General features: G+C 42.9%; 1 protein-coding gene across 1 annotated transcript in view; it reads right to left on the minus strand.

Moving 5' to 3' along the window:
* Positions 1-21425, minus strand: part of LOC123767433 (uncharacterized) — a 388949-nt gene that overhangs the window by 247290 nt on the left and 120234 nt on the right. Inside the window, exon 2 of the mRNA XM_069309183.1 lies at positions 17271-17356. Coding sequence (XP_069165284.1) covers positions 17271-17339 — 69 coding nt within the window. The 5' untranslated portion in view covers positions 17340-17356. The remainder of the gene's footprint in view (positions 1-17270; positions 17357-21425) is intronic.

Raw genomic sequence — 21425 nt, forward strand, 5'->3', positions numbered from 1 at the left:
AGAAGCTAACCTGTCACACCTCCAATATTTTCCAGTTTCCAGAACAACCTCTTATGTGGAACTCTGTCGAAAGACTTTTTTAGGTCCAGATAGATGCAGTCAACCCAACCATCTCTTTCATGTAATATCTCTGTTGCTCGATCATAGAAACTAAGTAAATTCGATACACAGGATCTTCCAGATCGAAAACCATTCTGTGTCTGATATTATATCATTTCTCTCCAGGTGTTCTACCCATTTACTTTTAATTATTTTTTCCAATATTTTCACTATTACACTTGTCAATGATACAGGTCTATAGTTAAGGGGGTCTTCCCTGCTTCCACTTTTGTAGATTGGAACTATGTTAGCTTTTTTCCACACATCAGCTACAACTCCTGTAAACAGGGATGCCTGAAAAATCAGTTGAAGTGGAATGCTGAGCTCAGATGCACATTCTCTCAGAACCCATGATGAAACTTCATCTGGACCAACTGCTTTGTTCTTATTTAGCTCCTTGAGCATTTTTTCCACTTCGTTTCTAGACACCTCTATGTGCTCTATGTTGTTCTCTGGAATTCCTATTGTATCTGGTTCCCTGAAGATTTCATTTTGTACAAACACACTTTGGAACTTTTCGTTTAATGTTTCACACATTTCCTTTTCATTATCGGTGAATCTATTTCCCATTTTCAACCTCTGAATATTATCCTTTACCTACAATTCGTTGTTTATGAATTTATAGAATAGACCTAGTTCTGTTTTACATTTGTCTGCAATCCCTTTTTCAAAATTTCTTTTTGCCTCTCTCCTCACTGCTGTGTAGTTGTTTCTCGCATCTTTGTATTGCTGGTATGTTTGGGGGTTTGGCCTCTTCCTGTATTGATTCCATTTCTGTGTCTTTTGGTCTCTGGCCCTCTCGCAATTTCTGTTGAAGCAATCCTGTTTCCTAGTTCTGCATTTCGGTTTTGGTATAAATTTTGTTGTACCTTTATCATATATTTCACAAAACTTGACATACATCTCATTCTCTTCCTTGCCTAGCAACAAGTCTGTCCAATTATACTCACTAACAAAATTTCTAAGGTTGCCATAATGTCCTCTCCTAAAGTCAGGTTTTTCAATTGCATCAATCTCATATTTTCTTCAAGATTATAACGCATTACATACTTGATTCCCAAAAAGACATGGTCACTTTTACCCAAGGGAGGAAGGTACTGAATGTCAAATATTTCTTCTTCCTTCCTGGTAAATATCAAATCTATCATGGAGGGAACGTCCCCTTCCCTGATCCTCGTAGCTTGTTTAACATGTTGGTACAAGAATGTTTCCAGGATGAGGTCTACAAATTTATAGGTCCAAAAATTTTCTGTTTTAGCTTCATATGCTTCCCAGTCTATGGATTTCAAGTTGAAGTTGCCGACTATCAACAGTCGTGATCTATCGTTATCCGCTCTCGCTATGATCTCTCTCATTATTGTTATAAGACCTTCTCATTTGCTATCTAGCTCCTCCTTTGACCATGTGCTGCTTGGCAGTGGACTATATGCATTTATGATCATTAGTTTATCATCCTCATGGCAGATCTCTGGTGCTATTATGTCAACTTCTTGTGGATTGGCAGTCATTATTTCGTTCACCTTTAGGTGTTCTTTCACCAACACAGCAACGCCGCCGCCTTTCCTAATTTTTCTGTCCCGTCTCCAAATTGAGTAGCCCCTTGGGAATATGACCTCATTTAAAAAACATCTTCAAGTTTTGTATTCGTGAATGCAACAATGTCTGGTGTCTGCAGCTGTATTACATCACTTAACTCCAGTATCTTCGATCTTACTCCATCTATGTTGGTGTATGCAATCTTCAGGAACTTGTTCCCCCTCTTCTTATTTTTCACTTCCCCACTCTCTAATGATTTTATTGGTTTGCCTTTATGTAACACTTTACTGGTCTGCCTACCCCTGTCACTTTGTAGAAAAAAGAATTGATTTCTTCTTCATTCCTGCTATCATTTAAACGTTTTGCCTCGGCGAAGTTCAGTTTCAGCTTCTCTCTATCTTCTTTTGAAAGATCTCGTCTTAACGACCACACTTTCCCATCCTCATCACTTTGTAATTTTCTAGCATTCCTTAGTACTTCTTCCATCTGTTTGGCACCATTTAGGGTGATCCTCAAAGGTCGATCTTTCCCTTTTACATATCTGCCAATTCTCCTGTAGTCGCACACATTCTCTATGGTTGTAAGACCTTCCACGAGGCCAACAATTTTATCTACTACTTTTGCTTCTTCTACAGCTCTTTCTGACCTAGATGTTATCTCCTTTTCTTTGCAGCCAAAAATTATCAGGGACTTACTCCGATCAACTGAGTTTTGCACCAACTTCGGGTTAGATGCCAATTCTTTTCTCACTTACAGCCTAATGTTTGTTTTATCTTGGTTGCTGCAGTGTTTGGCTTCCTTTACTGCTTCTTCAATTTTTTCCTTCTCCTTGGCCACTTGTGCATAGGTGAGTTGCATATCTTTCTTGCACTGTTCTATTCCCTGTGTAACTTCCTCCATCTGTGCTGACAAAAGCTGTTTCTCCTGTTGAATTTCCTTACCTAACCTCTTGTAGTCATTTATATTTAAATTTACTTTAACTTCTTCCAAAGCTATTTTTAAGAGTTTATTGTCTTCTTCCATGACTTTGCAATTTGTTTCCAATTGAATCTTATCCTTGCACAAGTCTTTCACTAAACCCTCAAGACATAAAACTTTGCTATTTAAATGGTCATTACTTACTTTCAATTTACTAATTATTTCTACATGAGAGGTCACTATTGTATCAAATTTTACCAACTTGTTGTATAGACTGGTTATATCAATGCTTTCATAATTGAATCCAGCAAAATCAAGCTCTGTTTTGTATTTCCTCTTGCCGGCGGCCATCTTGAATGTTCTTCTCTGCACTGGAAACACTAGGGCAACGTTTTCTCATCCAATTTTTCACTTCCCTTGGCACATTCCTGTTATCTCACCTATTTTTCAAAAGCACTATACCTTTATGTTCTCTGGGACACCACTCACTATCATCATCCTGTACTACAATACTTAGGATTGTTGAAGTATGCTGGAGCTCCTCTTGTCTGCCTCTTGGGAAAGAACTTGGGATAGAACTCCCAAGTACTCACCTAGTTGTACTCACCTAGTTGTGCTTGCGGGGGTTGAGCTCTGGCTCTTTGGTCCCGCCTCTCAACTGTCAATCAACAGGTGTACAGGTTCCTGAGCCTACTGGGCTCTATCATATCTACACTTGAAACTGTGTATGGAGTCAGCCTCCACCACATCACTTCCTAATGCATTCCATTTGTCAACCACTCTGACACTAAAAAAGTTCTTTCTAATATCTCTGTGGCTCATTTGGGCACTCAGTTTCCACCTGTGTCCCCTAGTGCGTGTGCCCCTTGTGTTAAACAGCCTGTCTTTATCAACCCTGTCAATTCCCTTGAGGATCTTGAATGTGGTGATCATGTCCCCCCTAACTCTTCTGTCTTCCAATGAAGTAAGGTTTAATTCCCGTAGTCTCTCCTCGTAGCTCATACCTCTCAGCTCGGGTACTAGTCTGGTGGCAAACCTTTGAACCTTTTCCATTTTAGTCTTATGCTTGACTAGATATGGACTCCATGCTGGTGCCGCAAACTCCAGGATTGATCTGACATATGTGGTATATAATGTTCTGAAAGATTCCTTACACAAGTTTCTAAAGGCCGTTCTTATGTTAGCCAACCTGGCATATGCTGCTGCTGTTATCCTCTTGATGTGAGCATCAGGGGACAGGTCTGGCGTGATATCAACCCCCAGGTCTTTCTCTCTCTCGGACTCTTGAAGTATTTCATCTCCCAAGTGATACCTTGTATCTGGTCTCCTGCTTCATACCCCTATCTTCATTACATTACATTTGCTTGGATTAAACTCTAACAGCCATTTGTTCGACCATTCCTGCAGCTTGTCCAGGTCTTCTTGAAGCCTCAAGCTGTCCTCCTCTGTCTTAATCCTTCTCATAATTTTGGCGTCGTCAGCAAACATTGAGAAGAATGAGTCTATACCCTCTGGGAGATCATTTACGTATATCAGAAACAAGATAGGTCCAAGTACAGAGCCCTGTGGGACTCCACTGGTGACTTCACGCCAGTCTGAGGTCTCACCCCTCACTGTAACTCTCTGCTTCCTATTGTTTAGGTACTCCCTTATCCACTGGAGCGCCCTACCAGTTACTCCTGCCTGTTTCTCTAGCTTATGCATCAACCTTTTATGGGATACTGTGTTTTCCGACAGTGCTTTCATCAACCTTTTATGGGATACTGTGCTTTCCGACAGTCCAAAAAAATGCAGTCCGCCCACCCTTCTCTTTCTTTAATCTTTGTCACCTGATCGTAGAATTCTATCAATCCTGTAAGGCAAGATTTACCCTCCCTGAACCCATGTTGATGGGTTGTCACGAAGTCTCTTCTCTCCAGATGTGTTACTAGGTTTTTTCTCACAATCTTCTCCATCACCTTGCATGGTATACAAGTTAAGGACACTGGCCTGTAATTCAGTGCCTCTTGTCTGTCACCCTTTTTGTATATTGGTACTACATTAGCAGTCTTCCATATTTCTGGTAGGTCCCCCGTTTCCAGTGACCTACTATACACTATGGAGAGTGGTAGGCAAAGTGCTCCTGCACACTCTTTCAATACCCATGGCGAGATTCCATCCGGCCCAACAGCTTTTCTCACATCCAGCTCCAATAGGTGCTTCTTGACCTCATCTCTTGTAATTTCGAACCTATCCAAGGTCCCCTGGTTTGCTGCCACCTCTTCTAGCGCCGCGACATCTCCCTGTTCTATTGTAAAGACCTCCTGGAACCTTTCGTTGAGTTCTTCACACACCTCGTTGTCATTCTCTGTGTACCTGTCCTCGCCCACCCTAAGTTTCATCACCTGTTCCTTCACTGTTGTCTTCCTCCTTGTGTGACTGTATAGTAGCTTGGGTTCGGTCTTGGCTTTATTAGCTATATAATTTTCATACCTTTTCTCAGCTGCTCTTCTCACACTGACATACTCGTTCCTGGTTCTCTGGTATCTCTCTCTACTTTCTGGTGTTCTGTTATTACGGAAGTTCCTCCATGCCCTTTTGTTTTGCTCCTTTGCTTTCATACATTCCTTATTAAACCACGGATTCTTCCTTTGCTTCTCTGTTTTTCCTGCCGGGCTGGGACAAACCTGCTTACAGCCTCCTGACATTTTTGGGTGACATAGTCCATCATGTCTTGTACGGACTTGGTTCCGAGTTCTGTGTCCCAATGTATATCCCATAGGAATTTATTCATTTCCTCATAGTTTCCCTTTCGGTACGCCAGCCCTTTGGTTCCCAGTTCTTTTTTGGGGGTGATAATTCCTAGCTCAACCAGGTACTCAAAGCTCAATACACTGTGATCACTCATTCCCAAGGGGGCTTACAACTTAACTTCCCTTATATCCGACTCATTTAGGGTAAATATCAGATCAAGCAAGGCTGGTTCATCCCCTCCCCTCATTCTTGTCGGTCCCTTGACGTGTTGACTTAGAAAGTTTCTTGTTGCCACATCCAGCAGCTTAGCTCTCCATGTGTCTGGGCCTCCATGTGGGTCTCTGTTCCCCCAATCTATCTTCCCATGGTTGAAGTCTCCCATGATTAGAAGTCTGGATCCGTTCCTGCTAGCCACAGAAGCTGCTCTCACTATTATATTGATGGTGGCCAAGTTGTTTCTATCATATTCCTGTCTGGTTCTTCTGTCATTCGGTGGGGGGTTATATATGACTACTATTATAATTTTCTGTCCTCCAGTTGCTATGGCGCCTGAAATGTAGTCACTGAAACCTTCACAGTTCTGAATTACCATCTCTTCGAAATTCCAACCTTCTCTTAGTAGCAGAGCTACCCCACCTCCTCCTCTCCCTTCTCTCTCTTTCCTCACTACATAGTAGCCCTGTGGAAACACTGCGTTTGTTATGATTTTCGTTACCTTTGTTTCTGTGAGTGCTATTATGTCTGGGTTTTCTTCTAGTGCCCATTCTCCAAGTTCACTTGTTTTATTTGAAATCCCATCTATGTTAGTGTATATCGCCTTGAAGCTCACTTTCTTCTGTTCATTTTCATGTCCCTTTCTTGGCAAGCATTCTGCTGGTGTGGGAAGCTGTTCCGTGGGTGAGAGGATCTGTGAGGTGGTTTGCAGGGTCTCAGAGGATTTTGGGGTGGGGGTGGGGATTGAAGGGAAGGGGGGACAGGTAGGGTGTGGGTTAAGGAGGTAGGGGGGACATGGAGGATACGCAGTGAGGGGGAGGAGGGACAGGTAGGGTGTGGGTTAAGGAGGTAGGGGGGACATGGAGGATACGCAGTGAGGGGGAGGAGGGATAGGGAGGGTCTGGGATGAAGGGGAGGGGGGGACAGGGGGAAAAAGGTGAGAGGGGGGACATGATGGGAATGGGGAAGGGGTGTCAGGGTCAGAATGGGGTGGGGTGGGAGGGAGGGTTGAGTGGGGGCAGGTAGGGTGAGGGGAAGGGAGGTTTTCTATGCAGAGGGGGGTGGTGGTGTGGCCCCCCCCCCTCTGGTGTTGCTGGGATGCTGGTTTTGGGTTCCCCTCTTGTCTCTGGGACTGTTGTGTTGAGGGCTGTGATTTCTTGGTTTGCTCCTCTCTCCCTGCGCTTATTCCTTGCCTCTGCTGCCATGGCTCTCTCCTCCTTCGTCCTGTCCCTCTGCAGGAATACTTTTTTGTATCCCTCCATATGCTGCAGACGACTCTTCCTTTCGAGAATGTCCTCCTTTGTGGTTTCGTTTGTAAACACCACCTTTACAAGTCGGTTTCTGTCCTTGTTGTACCAGCCCAACCTGAAAACCTTCTCTATGTTATGTACAGCCCCTTCCATCTGTAACCCCTTCAGTAGCCCATGTACTGCCTCTCTATCCTTGCCATTCCATTCTTGCCTGTTGGATCCTTCCTGTTCTTTGATGCCTACAACTACCACTGATCTTTTTCTCTCCAGCAGTTGAGTGGTGTACCTTGCTGCTTCCTGTGACATAGCTGCTTGCATCGCTACTTCCCTCACTGTGTCCAGTGCTTCTGAGCTCTTTTTCAGTATATCCGCAAATGTATCAGGTACAGAGGCATTTCCTTCCAATGTAACATTTCCACCTTCCCTTTGGATGATAATCTGATGCTCGGTCTCTTTATTTTTCTCTGTGAGAGATTTGATCTCCTCTCTTGCTGATGCTGGCTCACTTTGCAGATTGTTAATTGTAATCTTCATTTCATTCATCTCCCTCCTGAATTCAAGTGTGTGTGTGTGTGTGTGTGTACTCCTCTATTTGTACTCACCTATCTGTGCTTGTGGGGGTTGAGCTTGGGCTCTTTGGTCCCGCCTCTCAACTGTCAATCAACTGGTGTACAGATTCCGGAGCCTACTGGGCTCTATCATATCTACAATTGAAACTGTGTATGGAATCAGCCTCCACCACATCACTGCCTAATGCATTCCATCCGTTAACTACTCTGACACTGAAAAAGTTCCTTCTAACGTCCCTGTGGCTCATGTGGGTACTCAGTTTCAACCAGTGTCCCCTTGTTCGCATACCACCAGTCTTGAATAGTTTATCCTTGTTTTCCCGTTCGATTTTCCTGAGGATTTTGTAGGTTATGATCATGTTTCTTCATACTCTTCTGTCTTCCAGTGTCGTAAGGTGCATTTCCCGCAGCCTTTCCTCGTAACTCATGCCTCTTAGTTCTGGGACTAGTCTAGTGGTATACCTCTAATTTTTTTCTAGCTTCGTCTTGTGCTTAACAAGGTACGGGCTCCATGCTGGGGCCGCATACTCCAGGATTGATCTTACATATGTGGTGTACAAGATTCTGAATGATTCCTTACACAGGTTCCTGAACGCTGTTCTGATGTTAGCCAGCCTCGCATATGCCGCAGACGTTATTTTTTTTATGCGGGCTTCAGGAGACAGGTTTGGTGTGATATCAACTCCTAGATCTTTCTCTCTGTCCGTTTCATTAAGTACTTCTTCTGCTGTACCAACTGCTAACTACTGCTGTGCCAACTGCTGACAACTGCTGTGCTGCTGTGAGCAGAAGCAACACATGTATACAGGGTTAGGTAAGACATCAGTTGCTCCTGTGTTGTGCACTGCTGTGAACTTTTGCATTAAAATGCTTGTGTGCTTTGCAAAATTAAAGTAATTACAGTGAGTTCTTAACTAACATATACAGTGCAGTAAGTGTTTAATATTCTGAGGAACATTTAAGTGATAGGTTTACATTTATACAGTACAAATGACAAATATACCTCAGTTTCCTGCATTTGATCCCGACTGTGACCAGACAAACCTGTCACAGAGGTAGACCAAATGGCTTTAAAGGTTTGAAAATTTGTTGATAGTTTCTGACATCAAAAGTGCTGAAAGAAAGCGTGCCTTTCTACTTCATTATGCAGGTGATCAAGTTTGTGACATCTTTGACACACTGAAAGACACTGGTGGTGCCAAATATTATGACATTGCCAAAGCCAAATTAACTGAGCACTTCAAACCAAGACAAAATACTGCAATGGAAATTATGCATTTCAGGAGAGCAAAACTACTCTCTAATGAAACCGTTGATCAATACCATACACGTCTGCAGGGCTTAGCAGCCCATTGTGAGTTTGCTGATGTTGACAAAGAAATCAAACAGCAAATAATTGAAACATGCACATCTACACGTCTCCGTCGAAGAGCTCTAGAACTTGTTGATGATGAAAGTTCTCTTACCAAGATACTGGATATGGCTCGTCGAATGGAAGATGCTGCACGTGATACTCGTGTCATGGAGTGCAGTGCCAACAACGGTTCTGCCACTGTTACTAACAGTGATGAGGTACTTAAGGTTCAGGGAGGACACCGTAATCAAAGAAGATATCATGGCAAACCCAACAACAATTTGAATCGAGAACCACATCACAACTGGGGTCAAGGAACAAGACTCAAGCAGTCACAACGACCCACATCAGAAGGTGTCAACAATAAATGTTACAATTGTGGAGGAGACTACCCACACCAAGATAATGTTTGTCCTGCACAAGATAAGAAGTGCTATGAGTGTGCAAAACTAGGTCATTTTGGTGCTATGAGTCGTTCTGCACTCAAGAAACCAGTCAGTGAATAAAAACACTGTACAAGGATAAGTTCATAGGGGTCGAGGTGGTAAACACAATATTGCACCTCATATCCAAAATGTTAATAATTTACAAGACTATATGTCATTACAACCAGTCTCAGATGACAGTGAATGTGATTACATTTATGGAGTACAAGCAATCACAGAATGGAATGATCTTCCAAACAACCCAGAGACTATAGTGTATATTGCTGCTATTTGTCTCAAAGTTCTCATTGACACTGGATCAAACATTGACACCATTGCTGAATGTCACTATGAAAAATTTAAAAAACAGTTCCCAAAGCTTGAAAACTACAATGGTAAAGCCACTGCCTATGCTTCAAAGGTAGCCTTGCCAGTGATTGGAACTTTCACTGCAGAGATTAAGTCAAAGAGTGCAATACTCATTACTACATTCCATGTTGTTAGGAATGCAAAGGAGTCTCTACTCAGTTACAAGACTTCAACTAAATTGGGGCTACTTCAGCTTTCTAATGCTGTAGCAGTGGATGCTGCAGACAATGTTGATGTTATTGTTGCTGAATTTTCTGATCGATTTGAATCCATAGGTTGTTATACTGATAGCAAAGTACATCTGCATATCAACCCAGATGTAATTCCAGTTGCCCAACCACATCGCCGACAGCCATTCCATACTCGCAAGAAAGTTGATGCCGAACTGGATAGGCTGATGGAACTAGATATCATTGAACCAGTAACAGGCCCAACACCATGGGTAAGCCCAATTGTCACTCCACCAAAGCCGAAGAATCCAGATGAGATACGCATCTGTGTGGACATGCGTGTTCCCAACAAGGCAATAATGCATGAACGCCATCCTACACCCACTGTAGATGATATGATTTACCGCTTGAATGGTGCAACTGTATTCAGCAAGTTAGATTTAAACAAGGGCTATCATAAGCTTGAACTTTATGAGGAGAGTCGCTTCATCACAAAGTTTACGACACATCGAGGTCTGTATAGGTACAAGCGCCTGAGTTTTGGTATCAACAGTGCTGCCGAGGTATTCTAGCACATCATCAGCCAGGTATTGCAAGATATAACTAATGCTGACAACATGTCTAATGACATCATTGTTTATGGCCGTACCCAAGCTGAACACGACAAAGCTCTTCGTGCAACATTGCAACGCTTACGAGAAAAGAATCTGACGTTAAGCCGAGCAAAGTGTGAGTTCAATCAACATAAAATTGAATTCTTTGGACATGTACTTAGTGACAAAGGTCTGTCTCCAGATCCTAAGAAAGTTGCAGATATCAAGAATGCTGCACCTTCTTCAACATCCACTGAAGTACTGTGGGATATCTGGGGCTTGACTCAATTATTTAATTATTTAATTAATCAATTTAATAACGAAGGACCACCCACTTTTGAGAAAAGAGGGAAACTAATAAAAAGTGATCATTAGAAACACAAGGAAGAACCAGTGTCTATGGATAAATATTAGAAAGAATAATCACTTAAATAAATAATGGACTGTATGGTTAATTAACTAAAGTCAGAGCCTCAAACACCTACATTGGGGGGGGGGGGTATTGCTAGAACTTCATATACGTCTAGGAACTAGTGTGGTTCGTGAACCAGTTCATTGTTGAATAAAGAACATTGTGACCAAATTACTATAGAATCAATAGGTAAATACAAATAGAAAATATTAATGATTGTTAGAATTAGAGAGCAATCATCTAAGTAAACACATCCATCTCCAGTTCACATGACAAGCATTCAATATGATAATATCATGGATATGTAGAATAAATTGGAGCAATTAAATGTGTACAAAAAGTCTGAGCTTTAAGACGATTTCTATGACATCGTTCGTGCCTCGTCCTCGTGATCTCAGGATCTCCACATAGAAGCCCTTAGAGGTGAATAACACGAATGTAGTTAACGGCTCGTTGACTCCTCACATACGAGCTGTAATTTAAAGGATATTACGTAGCATTGAACTAGGCTACTTAAGTCTCAATATTTATGAAAATAGAAATAAAGATTAGTGCGGTACTAACATTGGATTTTTAGTCGTCTTGCGATGTAACGACAGACTGCCCACGAAATATACAATCTCTAATGATGCATCAAGAAAGAAATATATACTTATCGATGAGTTCAGTGTATGCTGAAGTCTGCCGGTATCACGTCTCAATCTCAAACTTCCACAATGTTGTACACGTGGTTGAGAGTTTGGCTTGAATATCGACGCGTTATTATTTGACCGAGCACTGTAGATCATGTGGAAGAATAATTATTCGTTCTAAGCTGAGTATCAGTGTAATTCTTGCTGATAATCCCAACGTCACGTGTCTCAGACTCTGACGCCACGACTTTCCTGTGCAAGTACGAATGCTCGCTGCTCACTCCGCAACACGAGCTCGCCACACACACACAATGGCGTCTCCTCCTCCCTCAACCCGCGTCCCCGCATTCACCACAGAAATTATTTATCACGAATAATACTATTTCGCGCAATTATGGTTGAAATACTTTAATAAAGACTGGGTTGTGATTCTAGGGATTTAAATATTATTGCTTTCTCGTCTTATGGTGGTAAACGAGAAATAGAGAAGATTTTAGTTTTCTCCATGGCATTCACGCGTGACAGAAAAACTATTACTTGATAACAGTTGTAGCTAAAAACTCTCGATTTAGAATTATTTGGGAGTTATGTTATCCATAAATAATTATCACACGGAATACTGATGATTTTAGAGAATCACATTCAATTCTCTAACACACTGGCTATAAATGTGTTTAACTAGATATAATCTGATGCAATACTGGTGCTTGGTTTCGTAAGAATTCCAGCATCCATATGTAGATATAATGGTTAGTTTATGTGAACATTACTGTTAGTAAGTTTTAGTGACTACTGTAGTTAGTATATAATAATACTGATTTATTATAATACAATAGTATTGTATTAGTGTTGGAAATTTCCAACAAGTACATTGTGTTCTGGGAATGGCAAACTACTGTTCTCGCTTCATTCCAGATTTTACTACCATTACGAAGCCTCTACGTGAGCTCCTGAAGAAAAATGCATCATGGTACTGGAGCGATATCGAGCAAAATGCATTTGATGCTGTGAAAGATGCACTAGTAGAGAATGCGACTGCTGCATACTTTGATCCATCATTGGACACTGAGTTAACGGTGGATGCTAGTCCTGATGGTTTAGGTGCTGTTTTAGCCCAACACAAACCTGGTCAACCAGATTCCAGAGTAGTAGTTGTCTACGCCAGCCGTTCTCTCACAGATGTTGAGCAACGATACAGTCAGACAGAGAAGGAAGCTCTTGCTCTTGTATGGGGCTGTGAACACTTCAATGTGTATCTGCTTGGTGCACCCTTCACCACGATAGTCACTGACCACAAACCGTTGGAGACCATCTTCAATAATCCAAAGTCCAAACCACCAGCTCGCATTGAGAGATGGGCTCTTCGTCTGCAACCATACAACTTTTCGGTGAAATACAAGCCGGGTGCAGGCAATCCTGCTGATTACATCAGTCGACATCCTGCCAACAGTTTCACCATCACCAAGCATCAACAAGTTTCCGTGGAATGTGTACACTCTGTAACCTGTGATGCAGTCCCTAAGGCTCTCACTCTTGATGAAATCCGTACTGCAACCCTAGAGGACCCAACTCTGCAAGCAACAGTGGATGCATTGCCTAAGAAAAAGTTTCCACGCATCCCACCCTCAGGAGTTGACCAAGATGCATTCAAAGCACTTGAACGCATCCAGACAGAATTAAGTGTTACGCAACAACGTAACAAAAAAGGTCGCGACACCGTGCTGCGAGGTACTCGTATTGTCATTCCAGCTGTTCTCCAGCAACGTGCTCTGAAGCTTGCACATCAAGGACACCAAGGTCATGTTAGGACCAAACAGCTGCTACGAGAAAAGGTGTGGTTTCCTGGCATTGATCGTCAAGCAAAGGACATGCATGATGCCTGTGTCCCTTGCCAAGCAGCAGTGGATACTTCAAGACCAACACCTCTACAACCTTCACCACTACCTGCTGCACCATAGACGGAAGTATCGATGGACTTCTGCGGACCGCTACCAACTGGAGAGTACTTGATGGTAGTCATTGATGATCACTCACGTTATCCAGAAGTAGAAATCATCACTTCCACATCTGCAAAGGCTGTCATCCCGAAACTCGACAAGATCTTTTCAAACTTTGGCATTCCTGAAGTTGTCAAGACGGACAATGGAACGCCATTCAATGGACAAAAATTCGTCAACTTTGCTGAGCATATCGGATTCAAACACCGCCGTGTGATGCCACTACATCCTCAAGCAAATGGAGAAGTTGAGAGATTCATGCAACCTCTCATGAAAGCGGTACGCTGTGCTCATGCCGAAGGACGATCCTGGAAACAAGCTATGTATGCTTTTCTTAGGAACTACCGTGCAACACCGCATGGATCACTGGGCAAGTCGCCTGGCGAACTTTTATTTGGACGTCCTATGAGGATCTCACTACCCGTCATGCCAGCCGAGGTAACGGATAAACGTCTCGCTGAGAAGGATGCACTAGCCAAGGGCAAAATGAAAATTGCTCATGATCAACGTGCAAAGGAACAATTCATAAAGGTTGGAGACACTGTTCTCGTTAAAAAGAAAAAAGAGGGAAAGCTTGATATGCCGTATGATACAAAACCATATAAAGTGATTAGTGTAAAAGGAACTATGGTAACAGCGAGTAATAGAGATCATAGTATAACACGTAATATGGCCTATTTCAAAGTGATTCCAACTAGTGTAGAAAATGATGAAGTGCAAAGTCATGCAAACGAAAAAGAAAAAATGAGTTATAACTCAATAAACAAATCATCAAGGGATGTTCTTGTATTTGGGGACTCTCGTCCTATTGATTAATTGTGTTCCTATGTAATGCAAAGTATTTAATTATTATGCTAAACTAAATTTAATATTGTTTGAATAATGCAGAAATCTCATTCAATATTTTGTAACTTTGTATTACAGTTTCTTTCATGTTTGTTTAACATTGCATTTGTATTTTTAACATTGAAATCCTGTGTGGTAAAGATTAAGTTGTTTAAATTCTTTGTGTGCTTAATTAATGTTAAATGTATACAATATCTCTTGATATGTTAATAACTTACTTTGTGTCAATAACTTTGCTTTGTGCTACAAGCATGGTGGACATCCTGTATTCATTCTTTTTAAAGAAAAGGAGGGATGTCATGTTCACAGAAAACGGTACCATCCGTTTTCTATGTGCTGCGAGTCGGACGCGAGAGAAGGTAAACAATAGAGCATACAGGACGACTGCCAAGCTTGGTAGCTACTAGTCATGTAATTGTTTATAAGTAATAAAGTCAGTAACCAAGCAATGGCTTTATATCAACCCTACAACCAAGACTTCCTCAGTAACACACAAACACCACACCACCAACTTGTGGGGGTTCCCCACATAGAACCCACCCACTTGTGGGGGGGCCCACAAAGAAACCAGCCACTTGTGGGGGGGCCCCACAAAGAACCCACCCACTTAAGGGGGGCCCACAAAGAACCCACCCACTTAAAGGGGGGCTCACAAAGAACCCACCCACTTAAAGGGGGGCTCACAAAGAACCCACCCACTTAAGGGGGTCCCACAAAGAACCCACCCACTTAAGGGGGCCCTACAAAGAACCCACCCACTTAAGGGGGATCCCACATAGAACCCACCCACTTAGGAGGTTCCCACAAAGAACCCACCCACTTAAGGGGGTCCCACAAAGAACCTACCCACTTAAGGGGTCCTACAAAAAACCCACCTACCTAAGGGGGGCCCACAAAGAACCCACCCACTTAAGGGGGGCCCACAAAGAACCCACCCACTTAAGGGGTCCCACAAAGAACCCACCTACTTAAGGGTGGCCCACAAAGAACCTACCCACTTAAGGGGGGGCCCACAAAGAACCCACCCTCTGTCACGTGGAGGTGGGCCGGCCGGGGCTCTGCTAACACTCGGCTGCTAGGGGCTCAAAAGGCCCAAATACTCAGCCTCTCCGACTCCCGGGATTCACCGGAGCCTCCTTGGTCACACAGGAGAGGACCAACGACGCCCACCTCCGCAGGTCTTTGCTTCCACCACAAAGGGGTGACACTGATTCACCCTGGAAGCCCTTCAGTCAAACACGGGGAAACTGCTGTTAACAGTTCCGGCCTAGACCCGTGGGGGAGTGAAGGAAGACTCAGGCTTACCTTATAATAATAACCTCCCTGAGTCTTGCCTGCCAGACAAAAAAGGTTGCAGGAACTCTTTCCCGCCTGTCTTCTCTATCTTCTTCTTAGCAAGGTCGCCAGCTGGGTTATTATATCTGCACCCCAGCAATGCAGTTCAGTGGGTGTATTATATATTGTTTGTAGCCAGAAGATTGCTACTTCCATAGATCTGCTACTAGACTGTTGGCCCAGGGTACTCTCCCAGGGAGGTCTGTGTGTCTTTACCTCTCTCTAGCCACTATGTTAATAGTTGCCACCATTCAGACACTGATACTGATCGGATGGCTAAGGGTACACTTTTATGTAAGTCTGTGCTGTCTTTACCACTCTCCAGGCAATAAGAATATAGAGCTATAGAGAACGCAGTGTTCCCTAGGTGGTACTATGATAACCTTCGTGTATGCTCACAGAGAAATATCATAAATGGAGGCACACTTAAACACAGTGATAAAATGTGTGAATTTACTGATGCAAATTACATGAACACACACACAATCACAAGTAATATATGAATATGGAAATATGGATAATAAGTCTGGAGATCGTCAGCCTCTTCTTCCACGACCTCCAACACTCCTTCAACTGGGCAGAAAGACAGGAGTCCCACACTCTCACAGGAGGGCCTCTTCACCACGTCGGCGCCTCTCCTTCACTGTCCTGCCATCCATACACACTGTCCCCTCTGACAGTCCTGGACACAAGCTGCCTTGCAGCCTATTCTACTATTAAAGTATTAATGTCCTGCTGCCACATACATAAGTAAATATTGTGGCCTAACTAGCCTACTCATACAAGGGGTAATGGGAGGGAAAATGATCTACCTTACATTCCTGGCTCACGACGCCTGTCCCTCGATGGTGTGAGGTTCCTACGCTTCCTTGGGTCGATCCTTGACGATCCAGGACGTTCCACAGGTCCTCAGGTGTCGTGGAGCCTTCGCGTCGTCGCCGTTCCAATCCCTAAGATTCAGCTGCCCCAATCCTGGTTCATCGATGGGCGCTGAGCTAATCACTATTTTCCCACACTCGCCCCTTCCACAAGGCGTTGCTCCTTGTCCTAGGCACGGTGTCGTCCCTCCAAAACCCTCAGTGGATGTGACCCGGTCACAGCTAGGCTTGCCCGCCACACCTTTCCAGGCCCCCCAACGTCCAGCGTCGCCGCCCAGCGTCGTCGCCGAATATTTTCCAAGTTTGGCACTCTTTCGCTCAATAAACTTGGTTCCTTTTTGCTTCACAGAAGCGCGGGGTCTCCAATGTATCCGATGGGCTGCAATAGCCAGCATTAATCCACTAAGAAAGGCTTGTAGAGCCTCTAATCCTTGAGAGCAGACCGAGGCGCGTCCTGTCGCTTCCAAGGTCGGGTCAACTCTCACGTTGGCGCCGCCCGGGGCACTCGGTGACGTCATGGCGGGCCCTGATTTGTCGCCCGAGACCTAAGTCGGCCAATCCGCGATCGACTAGTGTCCCTTCCAAAAGGTCATATCTGCCTTAGGGGATACTCTTTCATTTTATATCAGGGCGCCAATTTCCCCTTATTTACCACTTATAATGTAACTTCCTTCCTTTACCTGGCAGCCGGTCTGGTCGCCACATATGTCAATAGACTCCCTATACCTCAGAGAATCAGTAGGGAGAGCTGATATGACTCTTAAAGCAGGCAAACGAAAGAGGTAGGAGAGGGCACCGTAACACCACTTAAGTGGCCACAGACAAACCAGTCTAGTGGGATCCTCACATCAGCTATTAGAATAAGAAAAAGAAACCATCCCTACGATGTGTAACGTGAAGTAGACAAAATGTCCAACATAAGGAGAGGAAAGTGTACTTACCTTACAGAGACCAATGAAGAGCAAGAGGCAGGTGAGGAGCCCCACCAGAGACAGGCACAGCATCACCATTCCCAGATGGTTGATGACTGAAACATGAGAAGGTCATCATTATTTACTACCTCACAGACTGGGGTGAAATTATACACGACACCGCTCTATATACAACACCACAACCACAATATATACCACAACTATTACTCACATTAACAATAGCACAAGTCAAGCAGCTAGCTGTCGCTAGGCCACAATCACCAACAGTGGTTCACTAGTCAACTTAGGACTTACAATGCCCCTCAAAAGCCCTGAACATGGTGGGTAGTCTGGACTCCTCAGACATATACACACAACTATTTAGGTAGCTCAGGCAGCGTGTGACCTATATAATAGTGAGTTAGGGACATATATAATAACAGAATGGGGTAAAGTCTCAGTATGGATATTAATAACACCAAAGTCTTCAACTGCCTGCAGACACGAGACTCACAAGACTGCCAAATGACAGTCTAAACTTCACTTCAAAAAACCTAAGTGATAACTGGACTAGCAAATGGTAAAGTCTAGACTCTTCGTAAATTCGAAAGAGTCCACGATGGCTGGAAAAATGAAAGTCAATTACTCTACATAAGTACAAGTCCACAACGACTTACCAAAAATTAAACTTAATAACATGTCTACCAAACGTTGGCGTTACAATGTCTGGTAAAGTGACAGTTAGAATTTCCTCTCAAAAGTTCAAGTCCCCCATACCAGGAACAAGACTAACTCCAAAACGAGGAAATTCGACTATCTCCACAAATCAGGAAAATTAGACTAACTCTGAAAGGTCATGGAATTTGTCAAAGTCTACAAACCATGAAATTTTAACAAAGTCCATGAAGCTCCTCACCAGAGGCTGTGTCCACCCAGCAATAAAATAAGAAAGTACCCACCCGGCTCAATAACATATATAAGTCACTTACCAAACTGACAAATATCAAATTGAGAAACACACTGATAAGAAACTGATCTCAATACTCTAGTAATAATACTTCTTAAATAAATACCGGTAAGAAGTCCTGGGACATATATACGCAAATATCTAGGGAGCTCAGACAGCGTGTGACCACCTCCTCCTCTCCAACACCCAACATCCAGTAAGGAGTGAGCAAGCAGCCTCTGCACACCTGGGGGCGGCAACATCGGTACCAACTCCGCCAAAATTATATAACTACCAATATCGAGCTCAAAAATAAACATTTCAACATAAAGGAGAACACAATAGACTCTGGAACATACACATTTCATCACTACAAAAGAATATAATACACACAGTATAATATTATTATACATATATACATAACACGAAGAATACCAACCTCACCAGGTTGGCAATACTTAAACTCTTACTGACAAGGAAATGGAGTTGGGAGCAGCGGGTTTAATGTCAGTAGCTTCACTGACCAGCCTAAACGAGCATTTACACTCAATCATACATACATATATATATATATATATATATATATATATATATATATATATATATATATATATATATATATATATATATATATATATATATATATATATATATATATATATATATATATATGCGAACAAGCCTAAATGGTCCCCAAGACTATATGCAACTGAAAATTCACACCCCAGAAGTGATTCGAACCCATACTGCCAGGAGCAACGCAACTGGTATGTAGAGGGACGCCTTAATCCGCTTGACCATCACGACCGGACATAAGGAAGTGATAGCTGAAGCTATTTGAACCACTTCCCCGCTGGCACTCTGATGGTAATCTTGGGCATAGCATTTTATCAAATCACCTCATTTTTGGGGGCAACACGTGAGGAACACAAATGCGAACAAGCCTGAATGGTCTCCAGGACTATATGCAACTGAAAACTCACACCCCAGAAGTGACTCGAACCCATACTGCCAAGAGCAACGCAACTGTTATGTACAGGGACACCTTAATCCGCTTGATCATCACGACCGGACATAAGGAAGTGATAGCCGAAGCTATTTGAACCATTTCCTCGCCGGCACTCAGATGGTAATCTTGGGCATAGCATTTTATCAAATCACCTCATTTTTTGGGGCAACACGTGACACAAAGCAAAACGCTTTAAAAGAGACAAGTGTCGTCCATGCCTTCAAATGCCCACTTGGGGACTTTAAGCCTCAAAGAATTCAGTATATAGGCAAGACAACAACATCTTTTTCCAGGCGATTAACGATGCATAAGTAACAGGGCTCCATTAAGGAACATATAATCTCTTCCCAAAACCAGACCATCACCAGAGAAGTCTTAACAAAAAACACGGAAATCATCGATAGATACAGCGATATCAGACGGCTTGATATCTGCGAGGCACTACACATTAAGACGTCGACACTAGCAATGAACACCCAATTAATGCACAACTATATTCTACCAACTTCTAGACTCCGCACCAATATAGAAATCGCATCGCATCAAGAAATATAGGCCAATAGGCCCATATTTCGGACATGAGTGTATTGTGACAGAGTGTATCGTGATCCGGCCTGTACTCCTCTTGACATACCAGAAAACATTCTAAGGAAACTACTCCAAGCTTGTACTAAAGAGGCACCCTTCTTGAGGCCGGATGGGCACATGTTTAAGCAAGTAGATGGGGTCGCCATGGGTTCTCCCCTAGGTGTCCTGTTTGCGAACTTCTACATGGGTACCATCGAACAAAAGGTCTTAGTCGACTTGAACTTGAAACCGGCCATATACTGCAGGTATGTTGACGACATTTTTACACATGTACCTGATGTCAGACATCTGCAGGAGCTGAAGTAGGCATTTGAGCGGAATTCTGCGTTGCGTTTCACTTACGAGATGGAGAAGGATGGGAAGCTGCCCTTTCTAGAATAACAGTCATGGAAAGGAGCGGAGGTTTCCAAACTGCAGTCTACACAAAGGAAACAAACATAGGAATGTTCTTCAATGCCAACAGTGACTGCCCAGACAGGTACAAGAGGAGTGTCGTTAACACTTATGTCGACCGTGCTCTCAGCCACAGCTCAGGATGGAAGCAAGTCGATGAAGAACTCTGTAGGGTAAGGCAGGTCTTAGTCAACAACGGCTTCTCCAATGGTTTCATTGAAGACATCATAAGACGGAAGGTGAAACGCCATGCAACCTCTGAAGAGACAATTAACACAACACCTGTACCCCCTATTCGAGTATTTTACAGGAACTTCTTTCCACAGCTCTTAAAACGGAGGAAAGGGTCCTGAAAGATATTGTTAATAGAAACGTTATCCCTACAGACAAAAATCAGAAGATACAATTGACGATCTACTATAAAACCAAGAAAACGGCCAACCTACTCATGAGAAACTCTCCAGACACAAAGCAGAACGCTTTAAAAGAGACCAATGTCGTCTATGCCTTCAAATGCCCACTTGGGGACTGTAAGCCTCAAAGAATTCAGTATATAGGCAAGACAACAACATCTCTTTCCAGGCGATTAACGATGCATAAGCAGCAGGGCTCCATTAAGGAACATATAATCTCTTCCCAAAACCAGACCATCACCAGAGAAGTCTTAACAAAAAACACAGAAATCATCGATAGATACAGCGATAGCAGGCGGCTTGATATCTGCAAGGCACTACACATTAAGAAGTCGACACCAGCAATCAACAGCCAATTATATTCACAACTATATTCTACCCACTTCAAGAATCCGCACCAATATAGAAGCATCAAGAAATATGGGCCAATAGGCCCTCTGCAGTTACTTCCATTCTTCCCTTTAACTTACAAAATATTATACCCATTGTTTCGTGTTCTGTCTTGTGTTGAAAGTTTGTTTTCACCTCATCCAAAACTGTTGTAACATATCACCTCACCCAAATGCCGGTATAAAATCGAAGCTGTTTAAACTCTGTTCAGTTATAGTTGTGTGTGTGTTAACTAAAGTCTTTGAAAATGAAAAAAGTTTTACGAAACGTGTTCAAGTGTCGCGTCAGACTAGAAATAAAAATGAATTTTGGAGAATTGATTTTTCAGTTACCATCAACAGTGAAAAGAAATATAAGAAACAGAGAAAATTCGTGTTAGAATTATTAATCTTACTTTTTCGGTCATATTTAATAATATATGTCTACAGGAAAGACTGTCAGGAGAC

The sequence above is a fragment of the Procambarus clarkii genome, chromosome 6 (assembly GCF_040958095.1).
Source record: "Procambarus clarkii isolate CNS0578487 chromosome 6, FALCON_Pclarkii_2.0, whole genome shotgun sequence".
Classification (NCBI taxonomy): Eukaryota; Metazoa; Arthropoda; class Malacostraca; order Decapoda; family Cambaridae; genus Procambarus; species Procambarus clarkii.